At 40.5% G+C, this 20,006-nt stretch overlaps 2 protein-coding genes across 4 annotated transcripts; one reads left to right on the top strand and one right to left on the bottom strand.

The window, feature by feature from the left end:
- Positions 1–1,558: 1,558 nt before the first annotated feature.
- On the bottom strand, positions 1,559–8,814 carry COA8 (cytochrome c oxidase assembly factor 8). 2 transcript variants are annotated; one of them, XM_079308929.1, is made up of 5 exons: positions 8,688–8,814; positions 7,514–7,711; positions 6,426–6,489; positions 4,348–4,438; positions 1,559–1,804 (listed from the first exon to the last, which is right to left on the bottom strand). In XM_079308929.1, exons 1-5 carry the CDS (start codon positions 8,802–8,804, stop codon positions 1,699–1,701), a joined length of 576 nt encoding a protein of 191 aa, XP_079165055.1. In that variant the 5' UTR covers positions 8,805–8,814; the 3' UTR covers positions 1,559–1,698. The 2 variants fall into 2 exon arrangements, with proteins under 2 accessions (XP_079165055.1, XP_079165056.1); XM_079308930.1 differs by lacking the exon at positions 1,559–1,804 and adding an exon at positions 1,811–2,466.
- Positions 8,815–8,846: 32 nt separating this feature from the next.
- On the top strand, positions 8,847–14,340 carry BAG5 (BAG cochaperone 5). 2 transcript variants are annotated; one of them, XM_079308917.1, is made up of 2 exons: positions 8,847–8,996; positions 9,563–14,340. In XM_079308917.1, the coding sequence occupies exon 2, from the start codon at positions 9,592–9,594 to the stop codon at positions 10,942–10,944; it is 1,353 nt and encodes a 450-aa protein (XP_079165043.1). In that variant the 5' UTR covers positions 8,847–8,996; positions 9,563–9,591; the 3' UTR covers positions 10,945–14,340. The 2 variants fall into 2 exon arrangements, with proteins under 2 accessions (XP_079165043.1, XP_079165042.1); XM_079308916.1 differs by having other exon boundaries at positions 8,949–9,192.
- The last annotated feature ends 5,666 nt before the right edge of the window (positions 14,341–20,006 follow it).

The following is a 20,006-nucleotide window of genomic DNA, read 5'->3' as shown; positions in this document are numbered from 1 at the left end:
AGTTCGAGTAGTGAATCAATTTCAGCAGGCAGACACAAAAACATCTGTGTTAATGGAAGTGAGCAGCTCAGAAAATGAAAATGCTTTTGATTGACCTCTACCCATTTAAAGCATATGTGAAACTACCTTAGGGATGTTATACACAGGCTGTCAGAACATATGGCCATTATCCACCAGTCCATTGGGGCTCTGCTCTCTCCCTTTCTGGGATATTTTCTTGTATTATCCAATTATTGTTTTACATCAGAACCACCTATTAAAGTGTGCATTCACATTGTGGTCAAAGTTTATATACTGTAAGATATGATTTACTGTAAAGCCCTGAAGAATTATATTACATACCCACAGTAGCCTACTTCAAAAATTTGTTCTCCTAAACATGGCATTTTGTAAATTTTTAATAAATATATACCCTTTACAGTACTGATGCAGTGTAACATTCACAAAGTGTTGCTTATTAATGACTGTTTTCATTTAATAATAACCCTTAAAATCACAATTCAGTGGCCACTTTAGCCCAATAATATAGTTGTATGAAATACTGTGATTTGCTACAGTATCAATAACATTTATTTCATTTTGCAGAGAAATTATTATAGCTGATGTGGACAAAGCTCTTTTTGCTCCAGTTGAAAAAGTCTGTGAATAAACCATGTCATGTTTAGAAATGAAAAATAGGTCAATGGCTACTGAGATGATGTTTCCAAAAGCAGAACCTTCCCTACAGCACAGCTTTAGGAAAACAATTCATCTGACAGTATACATTATTTTTAACAGAATCCTCTTATTAGGTACTGGATAAAAAAATTAACTGTATAAATGGACAGAGAGAAGATAGTGAGGAATGAGACTTCTTTTAAATTAAAAATACATGGCATAACATTTTAGTACTTCACTTGAACCGAGCTCCTTCTAACTGATGGTACCTACCCAGAGGCCACAGAAACAACCCTCAGGCAAGTTGTTTTCAGAGCCTTGGAGAAACTGGTGAGAACAGCACATTATTGTTTTTTTTTTTTTTTTTTTGAAGAAATGAACCAAGAGAAAGCAGGGCATAGATGTAGCATTTACCAATCATGGATCAGAGGAGCTCTTGTCCAAGGGAGGCACATTTCTCTTAATTAAAAAAAAAAATCTAAGAAGATCCTATTGAATTAGCACTTTAATATTATCTTAAATGTTCACTAAAATAGCAAATAATCACACTGAATAGAGGATTATTCTAACCCACACATCAAATTTGTTTCTTTGCCCATTTTGTATTACTTATGGGTAGCTATTGCACCAGGCAAGCAACTGCTGCAAAATGTGGCATTTTTGTCTTTATATACTAATATTGTCAGTGAAGACATCATTCTGAGACCAGAGTTCAGGTACAGCACACTGAATCTCATATTATTTAGCAGCCATAACTCTATAGTAAAAAACAGAAAAGTCATTCCATTTGATATGAACAAGGAACAGCTTTTAAAAGTTTTCTTGGTTGTGTTTTGGTGGAGAAATATTTTAGACATTCTTGGAATAAAGGCTATAAAGGAAATCAACATACTGCTTATGAATTAAGACCACTGTTGACTTTTATTTACATAGACTGACAAACAAATTCAATTAATTATTGCATCAACCATTCAGATTTTGAACATTACTATGAACCACAAGTTTACAACATATAGTGTTGCATTCTTCATCAATCTGTGATTACTGTTCTACATTTTTCTTTCTCCAACGAAGCCACCTCAGAGCTCTCACCAGTGCCACTTGCCCCATGAGGAATGTGATCCTAAAGTTACGTTTATACCAATCTCTAGGATTCCAAAGCCAAGAAAATCATCAGCACACAGAACAAGAACAGGAAAAAGATACACAATTATATTGAAATATCCATTGGCATTGACAAATGACATTTCAGTGATCACCTGCATTTTCTGTTCTTTGTGGTAACACTTTTCCTGCCTAATAAGAGTTAAATAACCTACAAAAAAGTCTATGTGCATATCCACATTCATGAACAGATTACATGTGGATTACAGGCTTGCAACTGTATTTGAAATCAGGTGAGATAAAACAGCTAAAACCATGTCTCATGTTTCAGAAGTAAAGCTGATCCCCAAGCTGTCTTGGTGATCACTTCCTGACAGTGCTGTGCTTCAGGTAAGATTTGTTTGTGTGTGGATGAAGATGCCTGTGTTGAAAAGGGTGAAGCTGGTCTTGTACAAGGGCAGGAAAAAATAAAATCAAATCACACTTCAAAGGCTAATTGTATAAACCAATATGGGAAACAATACCTTTCTACTGCAGTATCTTTTAAAGATAATGCCTTTAATATTGTCAAAGTTAGTCTTTATATCCTTAAATAATTTAATTTTTATGAATCATGCATAGCTTCTGGAACCAATTCAAATTGTTCACAGTATAGTCTGCATCAGCCCTTTTTAACCTCTGAGAACTTGCTTCAAGTTCTTGCCCCTGTTAAAAATTAAAATAATATGATTTTTTTTCCTAGTTTTTAACAAGGATCTTGCTCCCATGTTGTAAAATGCTCACAATAACCAAAGTGACACGCAGAATTCCAGAACTAGAACACTGGGATATAGGTCTTCTCTTGAGATGTCTGGGGCAAACCTTGCATGCAGATTTAACATAAGCCTGAGATACCAACCCCTCAGTGAGGATAGCAGCCAAATTCACACTGACAGGCAGCACTGAGCTACCCCTTCAAATGTCATGTTAAATAAAAATATCATGCTAACATTGCAACTGCTTCTTTTCCCCTTTCACATTTAATTTCTTATATCCTTCTTAAATTTTTTTCCAAAGCTAAATTTTATTTATATTCTAAGTACCCTGAACTAAATATTCAAGGCATCTATGCACAGTCATTGCTTCAATTTTAACTAAATCTTAGAAGTTGCAACACCTCAGCTGTCAGTTTTCAGTCCAGCTGGCAATACTGCAAAAGAACATACAGCTAAATGCATAAACAGATTTTTATAAATATGACCTCTCAAAATCAGATTGACTGTAAAAAGCTCTGCTGTTTTCAGGGCTGTGCAGTTCCACTATAAAGTACAACAGTGCAGCTGACAATCTGATTTTACAGGTCAGCAGCAAGGAAGGTCATGTTTAAGCATAAAGCCTGAAATATCTTGCCCTGAAGATGGGACAGTATCCTAAGGTCAGTGCAACAATGGCAACTGGTGACCAGTTCTAAGATGAACTATTTACATTCCCACTTATCAATTATAGGCAATATATTGACAATCCTTTAACTAGAAACAATGTCTTACTTTCAATGCTGTTGCTTTGCATTATGGTGAGGGTTCCCCTCTGCCCCTCTGTGGGCAAGATAAGATGTGAATACTTAAATTTAGATAAATTAGTTAAATTGTTTGTATAGGGTAGTATTTTATGGTTTATGCACAATACACACAAAGAAAATTAAGCCACCATTTGTTAGAATCAGTTGCAGTGATGGCAGAATTCTTACTAGCATTACACCGTTAGGAACCCTGGCACACTTGACACTTTTGAGCCCAATAATCTCTCAAATGAGTACAGAGAGGAAACTGCAGTTGTACTTCCACATTCAGTACTCCTGGATTAAATGCTGTCTTCCTCCACCTTCCCATTCCTTCCTCCTTTCTAGCCCTTTTTCAAGTGTGCACAGCTACTTGCAGAGTTATGTGTGTTAGTAAGTAATTTTTTACCCCTTTCAGATCCCCACCCCAGTTTATGGGGCTGTTGTACACACATTAACATTGAAACAATGCAGGAGATGCTGTGAAGAGTTGGATGTGGGTTTACCAAGCTGTAGCTGAGGTTCTACCCAGGATGAGTCAGGTGATCCATTTATGCCTTGCCAAACTCAAAAGCTGATCACTTTTTATTAGACATTTGCAAAATAACAGACCCAAGATTATTATGTGTTTCTCCCATTAAATGAATTTCCTTTGAGATAAATCACATTTACTTGTCCTTATCTAACAGTCAGCTAGAATGTGTAACACAGAACTTTCAAGTGGTCCATTTGCATATTTATCAGTTTCAATTAGCAGCATGAACAGACCCGTGCCCATAGATAATAAAATGTGCCTGATCTTGTCTCTTTAAATCTTAGACTTGAGCTTCTCTTTCCACTAAAATAACAATAAGCAGCAGCAGGACTCAAATGATAATGCAAATTCCTGTCAAATTCTAATAACAGCATTAAAAAAATAATTTTCAAAAATTGCAGGGGTTTGTGCTGTTTTACCAATTGCAGAAAATATGTTCAAATTTTAAACTTGATCTTACACCTTTGACTTAGGCTGTAATGTATAATGGTCAACATAAATACCTTCTACATACCTGTTATACTGCAAATGCTTTTTAAAATTTTTACTTAGAAAGTCCTTGTAAAAGTCAGCCATTTCTTCTGCATTCAGTGTTGCTTTTTGACCTGAAAAAAGGTTTTGGTGTAACAAAGTCAAGGATCTTTGGATCAAAACACTGGGTTCAGATGCTAGGTCTAACTCCTTGCTCCTACAAGCTTTCTGTGTAACCCTGAACAAGTTAATATGCCTTTATCTTTCAACTTTTTAAAACTTACCTAAAGAGCACAGCAGATTTAAAATCCTGATCATCTTGAAGCTGGCATTGTTCTTAAACCCCTATTACATGTGGAAGTGATAAAGTTTATCAGCTCTTAGACTATTTAGGCAACCAGTGAACCCCTATGAAAATGTTTATAGATCTAGAAGTATCTATCCTTTCAGTAAAATAATTTCTCACAGGGCAGAAGCCTAAACAGTACCAATAAGAGCATTCAGTAACTTAATTTTCCCCCCTAAAGCAAGCCCATAAATATCAAAAGAACACTATCCACAATTGACATGGTATTTTCAGATGCAATTCTTTTTCTATTACTGTTGATAAATTTCAAGTAACTTCAGGCAAAAAGTTTATGTTCTGAGAAGGCAGACTTCCAAACAATCTAGTAGGCAATTATTTTGAGAAGAAGCAAATACAAAAGATGATTTTGAATATGTCACTTTCATAACCAGAATATGAAAGGAACAGGAAGACCTGTGGCTACAGCACTGATGTCTAATCCTGAGAACCAGCAGATATTATCAACTCTACCAGACAATTCCTACACAAACCTTTTGGTACAAAATGTCCTTAAAATAATAGTCAAATTTCAATGCCCCAGGGAACGTGGATATGATGAGGGAGATGGAATTGCAACATTCAACTTGTTACTGTTCCAAAATGCATTTTAAGGCTCTTGAGATTGATCATAGAAATGTAAATTATTGATTGGTTCTATTTGTCATTATTTTTAAAACTAATATGTTAATATATTAACATACTATGGGATAAATTAAATCTAAAACCATTTGAAGGTTGCCAGCTTTATACCTATAGTTATTTTGTTTCTTCATACTGGTATCAGCAAAACTGATTCATTACATAGAAAAGTAAGTTTTGTTCCAACTGTCCATGTACATTTTTATTTTTACAAACATTCACAGTTGTATTACAGAATAGCTCACCAAAGGCATGCAGTAGATACAAATTTATTTTTAATGGAAGTATGTGGTCATTCTCTTTTACTTTTAGGGTATAAAAGCAAAACAAACAAACAAAAAAAAAAACAAAAAAAAAAACAAACAAAAAAAAGCAATATAAAAAAGTGCTTTTGAAACAACATAGACCTTAAATAAAATTACTTCTCAAGCCTACACTGATCACCAGGATACAAACAGAAAAAAAAATGGTCTGTCACATACAGAATGCCAGAGCAGATGCTTCACTAAACTCAAACAGATCATTATTCTGCAAACAGTATTCAACCTCATACTACAATGCCCAATTCACTATTATTATGAAGGCATTTTGTTTTAATTTTCACCAAATGAATTAGAGAGACAACCATTTTACAGCTACTGTGCTCAGGCAGACACAGGCAGACAGCAGCTGCCATTTCCCCAGAAGTGTCTTACTCTCCCTCAAGTTAAAATACTGCATTAATTGGACACACCATGGACCTGAAGACAAAGACTCTGAATTTACCCACCTAACCAGAACATGCACTTGAGGCAAATGCTCTGTATGTTTATCTCAGACAGCTCACTGGTTTAGGAGGTGTGAAAATAAAAAGTCCCTTCCTCCTCAAGCTACACAATTATATTGCTGGGCTAGGATTTCAGCACATGCTCTGTGGGGAAGGAATTGGGGGAGAACAGTGCAACAGATGATCTGACCCCCACATGCACATCTCTGAAAAGCTCCTCGACTCTTCTTTTTTGTCACACTTCTGGAAAACACTTCTAAATCCTACCCCTAAGACTTAATTGTGACAGAACACAAAGCATAAACTAAAAAATTTGAAGTTAAACAGAATGCAGAATGTATCCTATACTATTAACAAAGATCTCACTGACCTGATTCATCTCTCATTTCCAGACCCTTGGCTTTCAGTCTTGAATAAATAAATTCTTCTTTTTCCTAAAACATGTTTTTCCACATTAGAATGGGATGTAGTCAGTCCTTGAAGTTAACCATTGTTTTTAATTACATAGGAATATGGTGTTCAGCACCCTTTGAAATAACTAGCAATACTTGTTATTCTTGGAAGTGTCAACTAAACACTTTTCTTAATCCAGTGAGTTAAACTGCTCACTTAGATCCTGCTACCTGCATGCATCAATTAATTCATGTAAGTGTCCTACTGATACTTATAAAACTGATTTCTGGAGTAAAGCTACAGCCAAACTTTAATGTTATCTGACAGGATTCAAACTTTGAGTTTATAAAACAAACTAGAGAAATGTGCTGTACTGTAAAACTGAGATTTTGAGCATAGAGAAAAACATGCAGCCTAAGAAAAGTAAAATTATTTAGATGGAAGCACATTAATAATTTGTGTGCAACTTTTACAGACTTAACAGTTCTGTGGAATTAAAAAAAAAAAACAAGCTTCTTTTTTTTGGGATCTTTGCAAGTTTTGAGAGAATATGATGTTCAACATAATAAATGATGGTGAATTACTGAAGTGTTACCGTTCTCCCAAAAAATGCCACATTGGCTGGGACATGCTAAAATCAGGAAAGAAGACACACTTTAGTCTTGCTAGGATACACTGTCAGTGAAATGGGACTTACCATTTGACCTCATTTAGTCTTGGTAATTACACCAAAATTCACTTATGACAAGAGAAAAACCAGCCATGAAATAAGTTTCAACAGCTGCTCTAGTCACAGACAGGTCTTGCATGTAGGGCAGCTACAACTTCATACCTTCAGTGCAACACAGGAAAAAGGCAAATACTCTATGTAACAAGGCAGCAATAAAACATGTGGGAGTTTGAGTTTTGTGCATCGTTTAAAGATACGAACGGCAAAACCATAATTTCCTCCGTGACCCTGAGCGCATTAAGAGCGGGCAGAAGTGGGCCCCACCTGAGAGAGGCCAAGCCCGCAGTTTGGGGCGGGCACGGAGCAGCAGCAGCAGCGGGGCGAGGCGGGCTCACCTGGCGGAAGGCGCGGTTGTGCCGTGCCCAGAAGCGCTGGTTGCTGGCCTGCGCCTCCTGGCGCGCCTCCCGCAGCCGCCGCTCCAGCGCCGACTCCTCGGGGGGCACGTAGAAGATGATGGGGCGCAGGTTGGAGTGCGTGTCCGGGGGCCCGATCCAGTCGCTGCGCGAGTGCGCGGGGGGCCGGAACGCCGGGCCCTGCGAACACAGACACGAGTGTTACCAGCCCAGTCTCCATCTGCAACAAACCCCCAAACGCCACGGGACCTCACAGCATGCAAGCCTTGCAAGTTCTGAAATAAAGCACATTTATTTACTGTGACCAAATACCATGCCTTTACTTAAAAATACCATGCATTACTTAAAAATGCACTACAAAGAAGATACGTTTAACTCTTTTACCACGAGGTATTCTTTTAAATCAACTTGTTTGTTTTCATTTTTCCATCACTGTTATTCTGTTAAAATATTTCATGGAGACAACTATCAAGTGTGTGTTTTCTATGGTGCTGATCTCTGCCCTCTGGTGACAGCACCCGAGGGAACAGGACGAAGCCGTGTCGGGGGAAGTTTAGGCTGGATAGTAAAGTTTAGGCTGGGCAGTAAAGTTTAGGCTAGGCAGTAAAGTTTAGGCTGGGCAGTAAAGGCTCTTCACGCAGAGGGCTGAAGGCCACTGAACAGACTCCCCAGGGATGCGGTCACGGTCTTGCTGAGCCGGACAAGCTCAGGGAGCTTTTGGACAACTGTGCAGGCACACGCTGCGATTATCAGGGCTGTTCTGTGCAAGGCCAGGAACTGGATTTCGCTGATCCTTGTGGATCCCTTGAAACTCAGCACGTTTAATAACTCTGTGATTCTAATATTTCCTCAGCCCGGCGTTCTTCCTGCATCCCTGTGCGCACACACGGGCGCGTGCCAGCCCCAGCCAGGTTCGGGAGCACCTGGCGTTACCCAACAGCCCGGGCCTCAGCGCCGCTGCAGCTACAGACACCGGGGGCCTCGACAAACGCTGCAAAAAACAGAGGCCGCGGGGAACGCGCTTTGCCACCGGCCGCCCCCGCCCGCCGGCGGTACCGGGGAGCGGCCGGAGCGCTCCCCACTCCGAGCTCCGGCGGCCCCCGAGGCTTCCCCCCCAAGGCCCCCGCAGGAGCTGCCGCCCCCCGCCCGGGGTTACCGCGCTGTCCGGCCGCTCCCCGCGCTCCGCCGCGCGGCCGCCGTTGCAGGAGGCGGAGGAGGAGGAGAGGAGGCGGCGGCAGCAAGCAGAGGGCCGCAGCACCCGGGCGGCCGCCATGGCCCCGCGCTTTACGGTGCTGCCGCGCGGGCGGGGCGGGGCCGGGCCGAGGCCGGGACCGGGACCGGGGCTGGGCCCGCCTCGGCCTCCGCCTCCCTCCGCCCGGCCGGGCCGGGCGGGGCTCGGGCGGTTCGCGGCGCTCGGCCCGTGGCGCAGAGCCGGGCCGGGCAGCGGGTCCTCGCCGGGCGGCGGGTAAGTGCGCGGCCGCGGCGGGTCGCGGGCGCCGCGCGGGTTCGCTGCGGGGCCGGTGGGGAGCAGCCTCCCGCAGGTGCCTCGGCGGCGATCCGGTGTCATTCCCTCTCCGCTCTGCGCTGGGCCCCGCCGCGGGGGAGGCGGGAGGTTGCGGCCATGGAAGAGCAGGGGGCAGCGTGTGTTGAAGGAGAGCCAGGTAGGTGAGGGGAAGGAGCGCTGCCCTGGGGCTGCGCCCCGGGGGCGCTCGGGTTCGGCCGCTGCTCTCCCCCCGCGCCCGGTTCTCCCCCGGGCTGCGGGTGCCCTGTTTGTTCAGCTGCAGGGCAGGTGGGGAAGGCTGGGGGTGAACAGCCGAGAGCTGGGAATGTGGCAACTAAATCATCGCCCCGGCGGCCCCACCGGAAGAAAGGTGTAAAAAATTAAAGGGCTGTGAAATATCCGCCAAGTGGTATAATATTATTGCTGAAGAGACTTAAAATAGCTGTAATGCTGGAGTGTTTCGGAATGTGAAAGTTGCAATGTGCGTTCGTGTGGCACTTAAGCAAGTCTTGTTCTCATTTTCCTTGTAGTTCATCTGGAGCTGGAGGAGGGAAGAGGAATGGATATGGGTAACCAACACCCATCCATAAAACGGTTACACGAAATACAGAAAGAAGTCAGAGAGATCGAACAGCAAGTGGCTCTCTTCAGTGGTCTGTCTACCGACCGAGATTACAAGAAATTGGAAAGAAGCCTTACGAAACAGCTTTTTGAAATAGATTCTGTAGACACCGAAGGCAAGGGGGACATCCAGCAAGCCAGAAAGCGAGCTGCCCAGGAAACGGAGAGGCTGCTGAAGGAACTGGAACAAAATGCAAACCATCCGCGCAGACTGGAAATAGAGGCTTTATTCAAGGAGGCACAGTCACTTGTGGAACGTGAGATCACACCTTTTTACAAAGGAGGAAACTGTATCAGTGATGAATTTGAAGACGGAATTCAGGACATTGTGTTGAGGCTTACCCAGGTGAAAACGGGAGGGAAAGTTTCCTTACGCAAAGCAAGGTACCGCACTCTGACAAAGATATGTGCTGTCCAGGAGATTATAGAGAATGGTGTAAAGCAGCAGCTGTCCCTGCCACTCTCTAATGATGCACATCCTTCTGTCTCCAAAATTAACTCTGTAATGTGTGATGTGAACAAAGCCAGAGGAACTCTCATTGCACTTCTAATGGGAGTGAGTAGTAATGATACCTGCAGGCATCTGTCCTGTGTGCTCACAGGCCTCATTGCTGATTTGGATGCTTTAGATGTCTGTGGCCACACGGAGATAAGAAATTACAGAAAGGAAGTAGTAGAAGAAATCAATAAATTGCAGAGATACCTGGACATGGATGAAGAAGCAAATTCTACACATGCTTATGATTTGGCACAGAATCAGTCCATTCTAAAAATAGAAGAGATCCGTAAGAAGATGAGGGAAATTAATTCCTTACTTTTAAAAACAGAGAATGCTTCTGATTTGTATCTGGGGTCCAAAGCAGAGTTACAGGGACTCATTGCCCAGCTAGATGAAGTGAGTGCAGGAAAAAATCCCTGTATTAGAGAGGCCAGGAGAAGAGCAGTAATTGAAGTTCAGACTCTTATAACATATATTGATTTGAAGGAAGCACTGGAAAAAAGGCAAATGTTTTCAGAGCAAACTGCTGCTGAACATCAGTCTTATAAAGCAATTTGGACTGTACTTGGAAACTTGTCTCAAATTCAGCAAGAGGTGATTTCATTTGATGGAAACAGAACAGATAAAAATTACATGAGACTGGAAGAACTTCTTACAAAACAACTTCTAGCCCTGGATGCTGTTGATCCACAAGGTGATGAGCGGTGTAAGGCTGCCAGGAAGCAGGCAGTAAAGCTTGCACAGAATATTCTTTACTATCTGGACATGAAAACAGATGAATGGGAATACTGAAACAACCATGGCTTGACACAGAAGAACATTCTTCCCTTCAGCACTTTATGAAGATCATTGGCAGCACATAATAAAGTGTTCTGTGCTTGCTGAAATCATGGAGATTGCATAAGCAGTTGACTTGGCTATATGTCTGCTATCCCACGCAGTCACCCACTTACCATGGCAACTGTCAGTACACCATCAGCAATTCTGGTCACTGCTATAAGCAAAGAAGTGCAATTTTCTGAAGGAATAGCTTAATACTTGATCAGATAGCTTCCTTTCAGTCTTTTTTTTTTTTTCCTTTCTTTTTTTTCTTTCTTGTTTTGGTTTCAGTAGCCTTGTGAAATGTTCAGCGAATGCAAGTTTCTCTAAGATACAGAAACTTCCTTATGGTATAGTACTGGCAAAACTATTTAAGGTGACTGGACATGAAAATTAGTATTCAGGCATGAGGCTGCATCCAGCAACTTCACAGCAGTCTGGATGTACTGTTAATGTGCTGTTATGACATAAAGTACTAAGGGCAAAAAGCCTGCTGGCTTTTGGATTGTACTTGATTTATTCCATCCATCATACCACCTAGATTTCTCAGTTAATGGAGCTATAATGCCATCTGCAAATTAGCATTTACATAGGCAAAGCCAATTATGTCAATTTTTGTAATACTTGAGCCCTTTGATTTGCAAAACCAGGTCTTTTGTTGGTGGAAATTCTTTCAAGGTATTGCTTTAAGGTACTGAGACTTGGTGAGGAAAATCTGTCCTATACCTAATAGATAAAGGGGATTTAGAGGATTTTAAACTGCCATCCATAAACCCTTGAAAACTGCATTGAACTTTATTTAGTGGCTGCTTAGGTGTCTTTTTAAACTCTGCTGTTGCATCTGGCTTTCACATTTGGCAAAAACAGAAACAGAGTTCACTTTGAAGTGAAATGTGCATTTTGGAATTATTTTTGTAAAATTAGGTAGCCAGCTATGAAGATGTCCCTAATGATGTTAGTGTGTGCTACATGGTCAGGTGTGGCTTCAAGCATGTCTTGGAAAGACTTGTGGCAAATGTCTCTCTTTGCATCTCATTCACTTAATTGTTTTAGTAGCTTCATAAATAAGCTTGCTTGTACTGTTGTATGCACCTACCATTTTATTTGTGGCTGCTAGTGCCAATCACATTTCTACTATAGCATGTTTTTTGGCATTTTTGAGAGCATGGCATTAAAATGATTTAAGTATATGTAGATATATATAAAGAATATAGATATATATAAAGATATATTCAATTATGGATAATTTGCACTCAGCTTTTTCAGGATGAACTAATGAATTATTGTTCTATAGGTGATGATTTGCACCACTTTAAGGAGTAAAAACCATTTCGGATGTTACAATAAATATTTTTAAGATCTATTTTTGACTGATTAGAGAAGACAGTACTGTCTGTGAGAGACAAGTGCCTTTATGACACTGCTAACTTGCACCCTCATATGTAGATATAGGAACTGTTTACTGGCAGCTTGATACATTTGTAATCTTTGCAAACTGGATTTTTCAGGTATATATCTAATTTTACTGTAGTGTATGTCAAGCTAATATAATACAATAGGTGACAGTTGCCCTATAGAGTCCTGAGAATGAGTATCAAATTTGGGAAATACATATTCTGCTTAAAAACTAAAGCATTCATTTGGAGGTGGGGGACTTTGGGCAGGTCTTCTGTGCCTATTGCTACAAGAATAATATGTTTGTTCATAACATACTATGAGATGTTGATTGAAGGCTGCATACCTTCAGAGTGTGAATAGATTTTGTTTGTGATTGTACAGGTGATTGCTTTGCAAATCTGCTTGCCAAAACCTACATAATTGAGTACAGTGCCTAAGGCACAATTTGGCAATGACAGAGTGTTTCTTGGAGGATTCTTCCTGCTCTTTCAGAGACACAACCCCATTGAATTTAACTCTCCTTCACTAAAAAACAAAAAATATTCCCCTAATTAAAATTTCAATCTCTATTTGAATATTATGTGGCTAACACAGAATATTAATAGTGTTACATACAGGTGTTAATACACCTGAATTATTTTTCTCATTTCAAGCTCTCTACACGTTTGAATTGCAACTTGTGATTTGCACTTACATGTTTAGGAAAGATAAGGAATTGATATTGTAATGATATTAATAATTTTTCTTTAGTATTACTGTCAGGTCTGCAGTGGTTACTTGTAGTTTGTTTTAAACAATTTAGTGTCTGTGTTCTCTGGCAGATACATGTAGTTTTACAAGTGTTTGAGCCTCTTATGTAAAAATGAGTAAATATAGTTATCAGAGCTGTTCTATTTTAAATGTGTCTTTTAGGTTTTCCTGAATGAATTGTTATGCCTGCACCACTAAGAATGCAAATGTGTAAGATTAGTGTAATTTGACTGAGTAGAATCCAGTAGCAAGATATTGTGTGGATTAAGCTTTTTTCCTTTGTTCTGTATTCTGATAATTGACTATTTAAATTTTATGGTAAAATCCTCATCTGGAATGGGATCAATTCACAGTTTTTGCATGAATGAAAATGATAAAACATATGTGCTTAACCAAAAAAAACCCGACAAAAAAACTTCAAAAAAAACCAAAAAAGAAATGCACAGGTTTCTTAAAAATTTGCTTTTATGCTGAAGAATGTAATTTCTCTGGTTTTTGTATCCAAAGATTGAGAGACACACTTTTCTTTCCAATACAGCAGGCTAAAATAATCACTAAAATGTAAATGGACCAAATGGCAAAAGCCTGCATTTTAGTACTATACAATAATAAAATAACTTTTCTGTGTGCTGTGTTACATACCTTAGAGCAAAATAATTGAGTGGATATTCTGGGAGAGAGGTAATCTTGCATCGTGATTCCTATTTGTTAACCAAATTTCTTTTTAAAGTAGTCTTCTTTAGTTATTTCAGTGTCCATTTTTTGTTATTTGCCACTCAGAGTGGTTTTTCTGTTTGGAGATAGAACTGTGGATTCCATTTTAAGATTTTTGTTAAGTACAATTCTTATCTTTTAAATTTAACAGAAATCCGTCTGTGCTCCTAATGGTGTCCCTGTCTTCAGTTACTGCTATGTAGGAGTGACATTTGTGTTCACAGATCCAAGATTAAATATTGCAGTGTTACATTCTTGATTATTAATACAAATACATTACTGCTTTTACTAGATACTCATTTGAATGTTATGCCCTGATGCCTTTCTCTATTTGTTTTTGAATGTGAGTTACCAGAATGTAAATTATTTTTGGTTTAGAGTATTTTTATTAAGCATACATACATAAAGCTCTCTTTTTCCCCCTCTCCTTCTTTAAAAGTTTGCTTTTTCACTGCTGTATTGATTAAAATAAAGTTCTTCATGCAGATACTGCTCCTACTTGCTAAATCTGGTGCCTGCTGGTTTTCTCTGCCTTCCTCAGCAGCAGCTTTGCAGCCTCCAGGGCTCTGGATGATCACTGCAGCAGTGCCCATGGCAGTGCTCAGATCTTGCCACTTTGCTGTTGAAGGATGCTGCCTGAGCAGATGAGCTGGTGAAACTGATGGCATGAGACTCTCTTCGTGCAAAGTCTGTGTGGATTCCAGAGCCTTCAGCAGGAGCTCAGCTAATCTGGTTTTAGGCTGTGCACTTGAGGCAGGTTCCTTGATTTCTCTGTTGGCTCAGTGTGTTTTTTTTTGGAGATGCAGTGAGCCACGTTGCTGGCTCGCCGCTGATGGAAATTGGGAATTCTCTTTCTGCCCAGAAAGCTGCTGGCTTTGTGCAGTTTCTGCTGCTTGGCCAACTCCAGTGAGCTGATTTAATCCAAGGAAATGGGAAAAAAGAAAGAACAAAAATGGTGGAGGGGGTTTAATGAACCACACTGGCTTTTAGAAATGTGCGTGGGCCAGAGCCACTGTGAAATGAAGGGGTGGTGCAGCCATGGGCTGGGGAGCAAATGGTAAGAATTTCAGTAGCAGCAAGTCATTAGATCAACTTGCATAGTTAAATAACTGGAGGAGGAGAAAGCAAAAGTGTCAACTATCAACTCCTACAAAGAAGTAGGAATTTTCTGCTTCACTAATTGGGGTATGATGGAGGCAATACAAATGAATCACGTATGGAAAATAAACCAGTAGCTTTCAATTGCACTTTCATGCCACGAGTGATCATAGAATCCTGGTAGAATCATGAAGGCTGGAAAAGAATGCCAAGGTCTGTTTTTGTATCTTTGTATACTCACAGGGTCTGGAAAAGCCTTACCCATAAAATACTGGATAAGAACAGGGTTTATAAAAGTTGAATGTTCCCATAGGTAACAACTTCACTGTCTTCTTTCCCTTTAAACAATAGAGCTTAGCTTATTTGAAGGAAATACATTCTTCAAAGACCAGTAAATCCTCTGGGCCATGGCTCTAGATGTTGCTCTGCCAGCTGCTGACCTGTGTGTCTTGATTGCCTGTTTACTTGTCAAGGGAGAAAATTCACCTTGTAGAATATTTTTGTATGTGTTTCAGTGCCTGAAATGGTTCAACTGGAAAAACACCATATTTTATTATTATGTTTATATATTATTATATTTATTTTAGATGTATCCTCTCCTTTGGAGAATTCTTGGCTGAGAACTTAAGGAGTGGAAGGACATGCTGAGCTCATGGATTGAGGGCCTGGGGGTTCAAGGTGCTGCCAGTAGGAGACATTTCAATGGCAGGATCCAGGAAAACATTCCTGCTAGGGGAAATGGTAGCAGAGATATGACCAAATGTTTTTAAGAGCTGATGTTTTGAGTGAGCTCTGTGTCTGTTCCTCTGCTGCTGCTGAGCTTTCATTGAGAAAGTAAATTCTTAGGGGAATATTCCTGAAACACTCCTGGGCTTTCTGTTTTAGGTAAAACTGAGAAATTATGTTTAAAGCTTTTGCTGAGCTGTGGGGCTGGGTATCATTCTGATTTACTACATCAAACAATGATGTCCACAATTCTTCCCAGTTATATGGGTAGGCATGTACATGTCAGCTAAAAGCTGACATTAACTGAAGAAGCTGAGAAGGAGCTGTGCTTTTGTTGAAGGCTTTGTACAACACTTACCCTTTCTTGCAGCCTTTGCTTCTGGGGACTGCCAAGTGCAGATGATTGCATGAGTTGCACTGCTTGACAGCTCAAGAAATAATGAGGACCTTTTCTAAGTCTGCAAACTCTTCCTACAGGACATAAACTGTTGCAGTTTGCCATTAGAAATGGAAAAGTACAACGAGTTTCTTAATTGGGCCATTTCTCCGCAATTAGTTTTGCCAGACAAACTTCTGTGCCACAGGAGTTCCTTGTGAAACCTGTATTTCAGGCAGCTAATCAAAAGCATCTTGTGAGGGAGGAAACACCATGTTGCAGTGCAATGTCCTTATTAAGGTCCAGGACACATACCCCAAAACCAATCTGTGATCATGGCGACCAAGAGTGCATAAACCAAATTGAAACCTTGAAGAAGAAGAGGGACAAGAAAGGCTGGAGGAAAACAAAACCAAACACATAATGTAGTTGTCAGGTTTGACCAACTTAATATAGTTTTATGACAAGAAAAGCAACTGGTGCAGTTGTACCTTGTCTACAGCCTGCAGTTCCACATTGTTTTCCACCCTATGTCACCCTGAGTGCTCCTCCTGGGCATGATGTAGCTGATGGGGGTTAGCCTTGGAGTGCCCTTGGGCAAGAGGGTGCCACCCATCTCCAGGGATACCATAATTACCTTCATTCTCTCTGAAATGTGTGGTCCTGGCAACATGAAATATCAGCATGGCTTGCATAAAGCAGTATGTAACACGAAGGTTATACCCTGTAATAACCCAGTAATTGGAAGGGGTTGTATAGTAACTGCCAGCAAGTCTGAGTAGGATATCTTTTGTGTTTTTATTCTGAATTTATTCGGTTTTTAAAGAAAATTCTTCGTCATGTTTTATTCAAATCAAGGTGGAGCCTGTGATCAAGTGTCTCTTACCTTCCCCATGCCCCATGTTAATACCACATGAAAAAGGAGGTTTGAAGAGCTCCATCATCAATGGATATTTATGAATGGTCTCTGCTCACTTGCAGACATGTAGTAAAACACAGATTTTCCAAAACACTCAGCATCCAAAGTTCCCACCATGACAAGTAAGGGCATGCTTTGAAAAGGAGCCCATCCACAAACCCAAACACTCATTTCTTGTCCCAGCCAGCCACAGGATCATCCCTGCAGCTAATCAAGAAGCCACTTTAAATGGCTTTGCTTCATTTCTCCAGTGAAAGGTTGTTCCAAAGCATCATTGCTGTGAGGACTGAGTAACCTTCTAATTTCCAGCATAAGCATATTCATGAGAAGCTTTTCTTCTCCCCTAGTGTGTAGTCTGCAATATATTTATAGGCCACAGCTGAATTGCCTCTCAGCTCTGGATTTGCTTGGCTACCAAGCAAAAACACCCAAACAGGCTGAGCTCTTTTGAACATCTATATTCTCTGAATGCAAAACAAACTATAAGTAGTACTTTGCAATTTTTCAGGAGTTTTTCTAATTCTGACAAAAACTTCCAACATGGAGTCTATACATGTACACTATTGGATGTATTGTTTCAAAGGAAATAGGAAAAAAGTATTAATATTAGTTCTGTAGCACTGCAATTGTAAAACTGTATTACCTATTTTCAGTACATTCTTCATGGCATTGTTTTCATGCCCAGCTTGCTTGGCCATTTGAATACTCTAGCAATTTATAGTTTTAGGTGAAGAAGGGGATTAGCAGCATTTTCAGCCTCTGCTGTGTTGGAGTGTTTTTGCATCAATAGTAGGTGTGTCATTGTCTGAAGGAACTATGTGTGAGTGGTTTTTAGATCAGAATCTCTCGCTGATGGTTTCACTTGACTGGAAGTAGGAGTTTACTTAGGCAAATGCAATAGTAGCCAAACTAGATTAAAAGATTTTTCAGGGAAAGTCCACTCCAATTCATGGCAAAGGTCTTTGAAATCATCAGTTAAAACAGAAGACTACTTAGTAAGTGTGGCCATAGTGTAGAAGAATGATTTACATTGCTGTCATGTGTAGATATGTTCAAGTTTTCATTAGCAAGAACAGTAAAGTCTTAAGAAAATATATTTAATAAACTCAAAATAATCTTACTGCACATATATACACAAGTGGATGAGTTGAGCACTGTGGTTTTCAACCTTCTTCAAGTTATAAACTCTAGAAATACATGTGGCTAATTAAAATCTGCTGACCACTGTTGCCTTTTGGGAGCTTCTAAAAGTCCCAGGGATCACTAAGAGTCTGCAGAGTACTAGCTGGAAGGATTACTGACATGCAGTAAAGCCAGTGGCTGTTTCAGAAAGCCTCAGAATAGCCTCATTTCAACTCAGTGTTTTGGAACATTTCTCAGCATCCCTTTTCAAAGCAGAAGCCAATTTATTGTCTCCTCTGTGTCTACAAAGCCATTGTGTTTCTGCTGTATTCGTCTCTGTCTTTTCATTTATAACCATTAATTCAGTTTTGTGGCAAATTTCATCATATCTGGTCCATCTTGTTCTTCCCAAGCAGGAGTTTCCTCCCAAGTTACTAATGCTTTTGTGGGCATTGTTTCCAGCACTTCACTGACAGCTGAGTTATTTCTCTGTCCTGGTGCAAACCTCACATCTGACATTTAGGGTGCATTTCTCTGGAAAAGATAAACTTTCCTCACTTGGTCAGACCTGGAGACACTGGAAAAAATACATGTTCTCCATGAGCTACTGTGTTATGGCTCTCTGGGACCAAGGTCCTGGCAGTTGAGAAGAAGCTATTTGAGATACAAGGCAGCTGGGAGGACTTTTATGAGATTCATTCCTGGTACAGAAAAAGAGAATGTTAGGAGGTTGCAGTAACAGATGAGAAACCATGAGGAAGTAGAAGAACAGCCAACAAGGTGACTAAAAATACTGATATTGCTGATATACTCAGCTGGTGTAAGGTAGGAGACAAAATGGAGAACTGCATGGGGTTCCAGGAGGCAGCAGGGTAGGGCAGGACCTGAGACAAAATCCAGGTTCTGCCAGGAGCCCAGATCACAGGACAAGGCTGGTGCTAAAGCAGGTCTGAGAGGTGGCCAGGAGCTCAGCCTGGGGTCAAGGCCCCAGGTCTAAATAATCAAGGATAACAGTCACAAGTTTAGACAAACTCTGCTAAACAGGGGGCCACAGGATGAAGTTAAACCATAAAAATTTGGTGTTGGTCTCAGTTCATAAGGATGCATTCCTGTAAATCCAGAGAGCAAAATCAGCTGCTGAATGTCTCAAGGACCTGAGCGTGGAAAAGGTCTGGACCTTCAGCAAGTGTGCAATTTCTGATCAAATGGTACAAATTTAGCCACAAAATGGCTAACAGCCACTTATGTCCAAAGTTATGATGCAATTGCATTCTGACATCCTTACTGTGGGATGATGCAATAAGGGATGATGATTTTTGGATGATGCTGTATGACTGGGGACTAGCACATGCAATATTTGTATTAATTCCAAGGCAAATTGATCTTGGCTCACTGAAGATGTACAAAGCTTCATGTGGAAATTTGAGTGGTCACTTCCAGTAGCCACTTCAGTTTTGACACTACCTCACAGAGAGCTTTCTGGAGTATTTCTAACTATCCCTGTGGTATGGCCATAAAGATGATGAAGATGTTTCTAGAAGGCACCAGAGACAATATCTCCATTACAAAAAGGGAAACATCATTGCACAGTGGTTAAGGAACCCCCTTTGAGGTATCATGTACACTTTTGGTAATTTCCACTCAGGGGAGCTTAATGACCACAAGGGATGCAACACAGACTAGAGGAGTGAAGGGCCTGCATTAGTGGAAGGCAGTAAAAAAGCTGGGTTTTGTAACCCAGAAAAATGAAAACTGCAGAAAAAAATGTCAGATTGTTCTCTCTAAATAGGTTAAGAATCAGAGACGAAAGAACAATTACTTAAGCTAATGGATGGTGTGGGCAAAGATACAAATAGATGGAAATGAGCCATGCTGAAAATGGGGAAGAAAGACAATTTAGCTTACCCTGCTTTGGACATAATGACCATTTCA

This window comes from Erithacus rubecula (assembly GCF_903797595.1).
Source record: "Erithacus rubecula genome assembly, chromosome: 6".
Taxonomy (NCBI): Eukaryota; Metazoa; Chordata; class Aves; order Passeriformes; family Muscicapidae; genus Erithacus; species Erithacus rubecula.
This window is presented reverse-complemented; position numbering and strand designations above follow the sequence as displayed.

Bases quoted from the DNA above. Each gene is read 5' to 3' on its own strand.
- BAG5 (XM_079308916.1), top strand. From the start codon at position 9,153: ATGGAAGAGCAGGGGGCAGCGTGTGTTGAAGGAGAGCCAG. The intron at 9,193-9,562 runs GTAGGTGAGGGG...TTTTCCTTGTAG, and splicing joins GTGTGTTGAAGGAGAGCCAG to TTCATCTGGAGCTGGAGGAG.
- COA8 (XM_079308929.1), bottom strand. From the start codon at position 8,804: ATGGCGGCCGCCCGGGTGCTGCGGCCCTCTGCTTGCTGCCGCCGCCTC. The intron at 7,712-8,687 runs GTAACCCCGGGC...CTGTGTTCGCAG, and splicing joins GGGAGCGGCCGGACAGCGCG to GGCCCGGCGTTCCGGCCCCC. The intron at 4,439-6,425 runs GTCAGTGAGATC...ACCTTTTTTCAG, and splicing joins GGAAATGAGAGATGAATCAG to GTCAAAAAGCAACACTGAAT.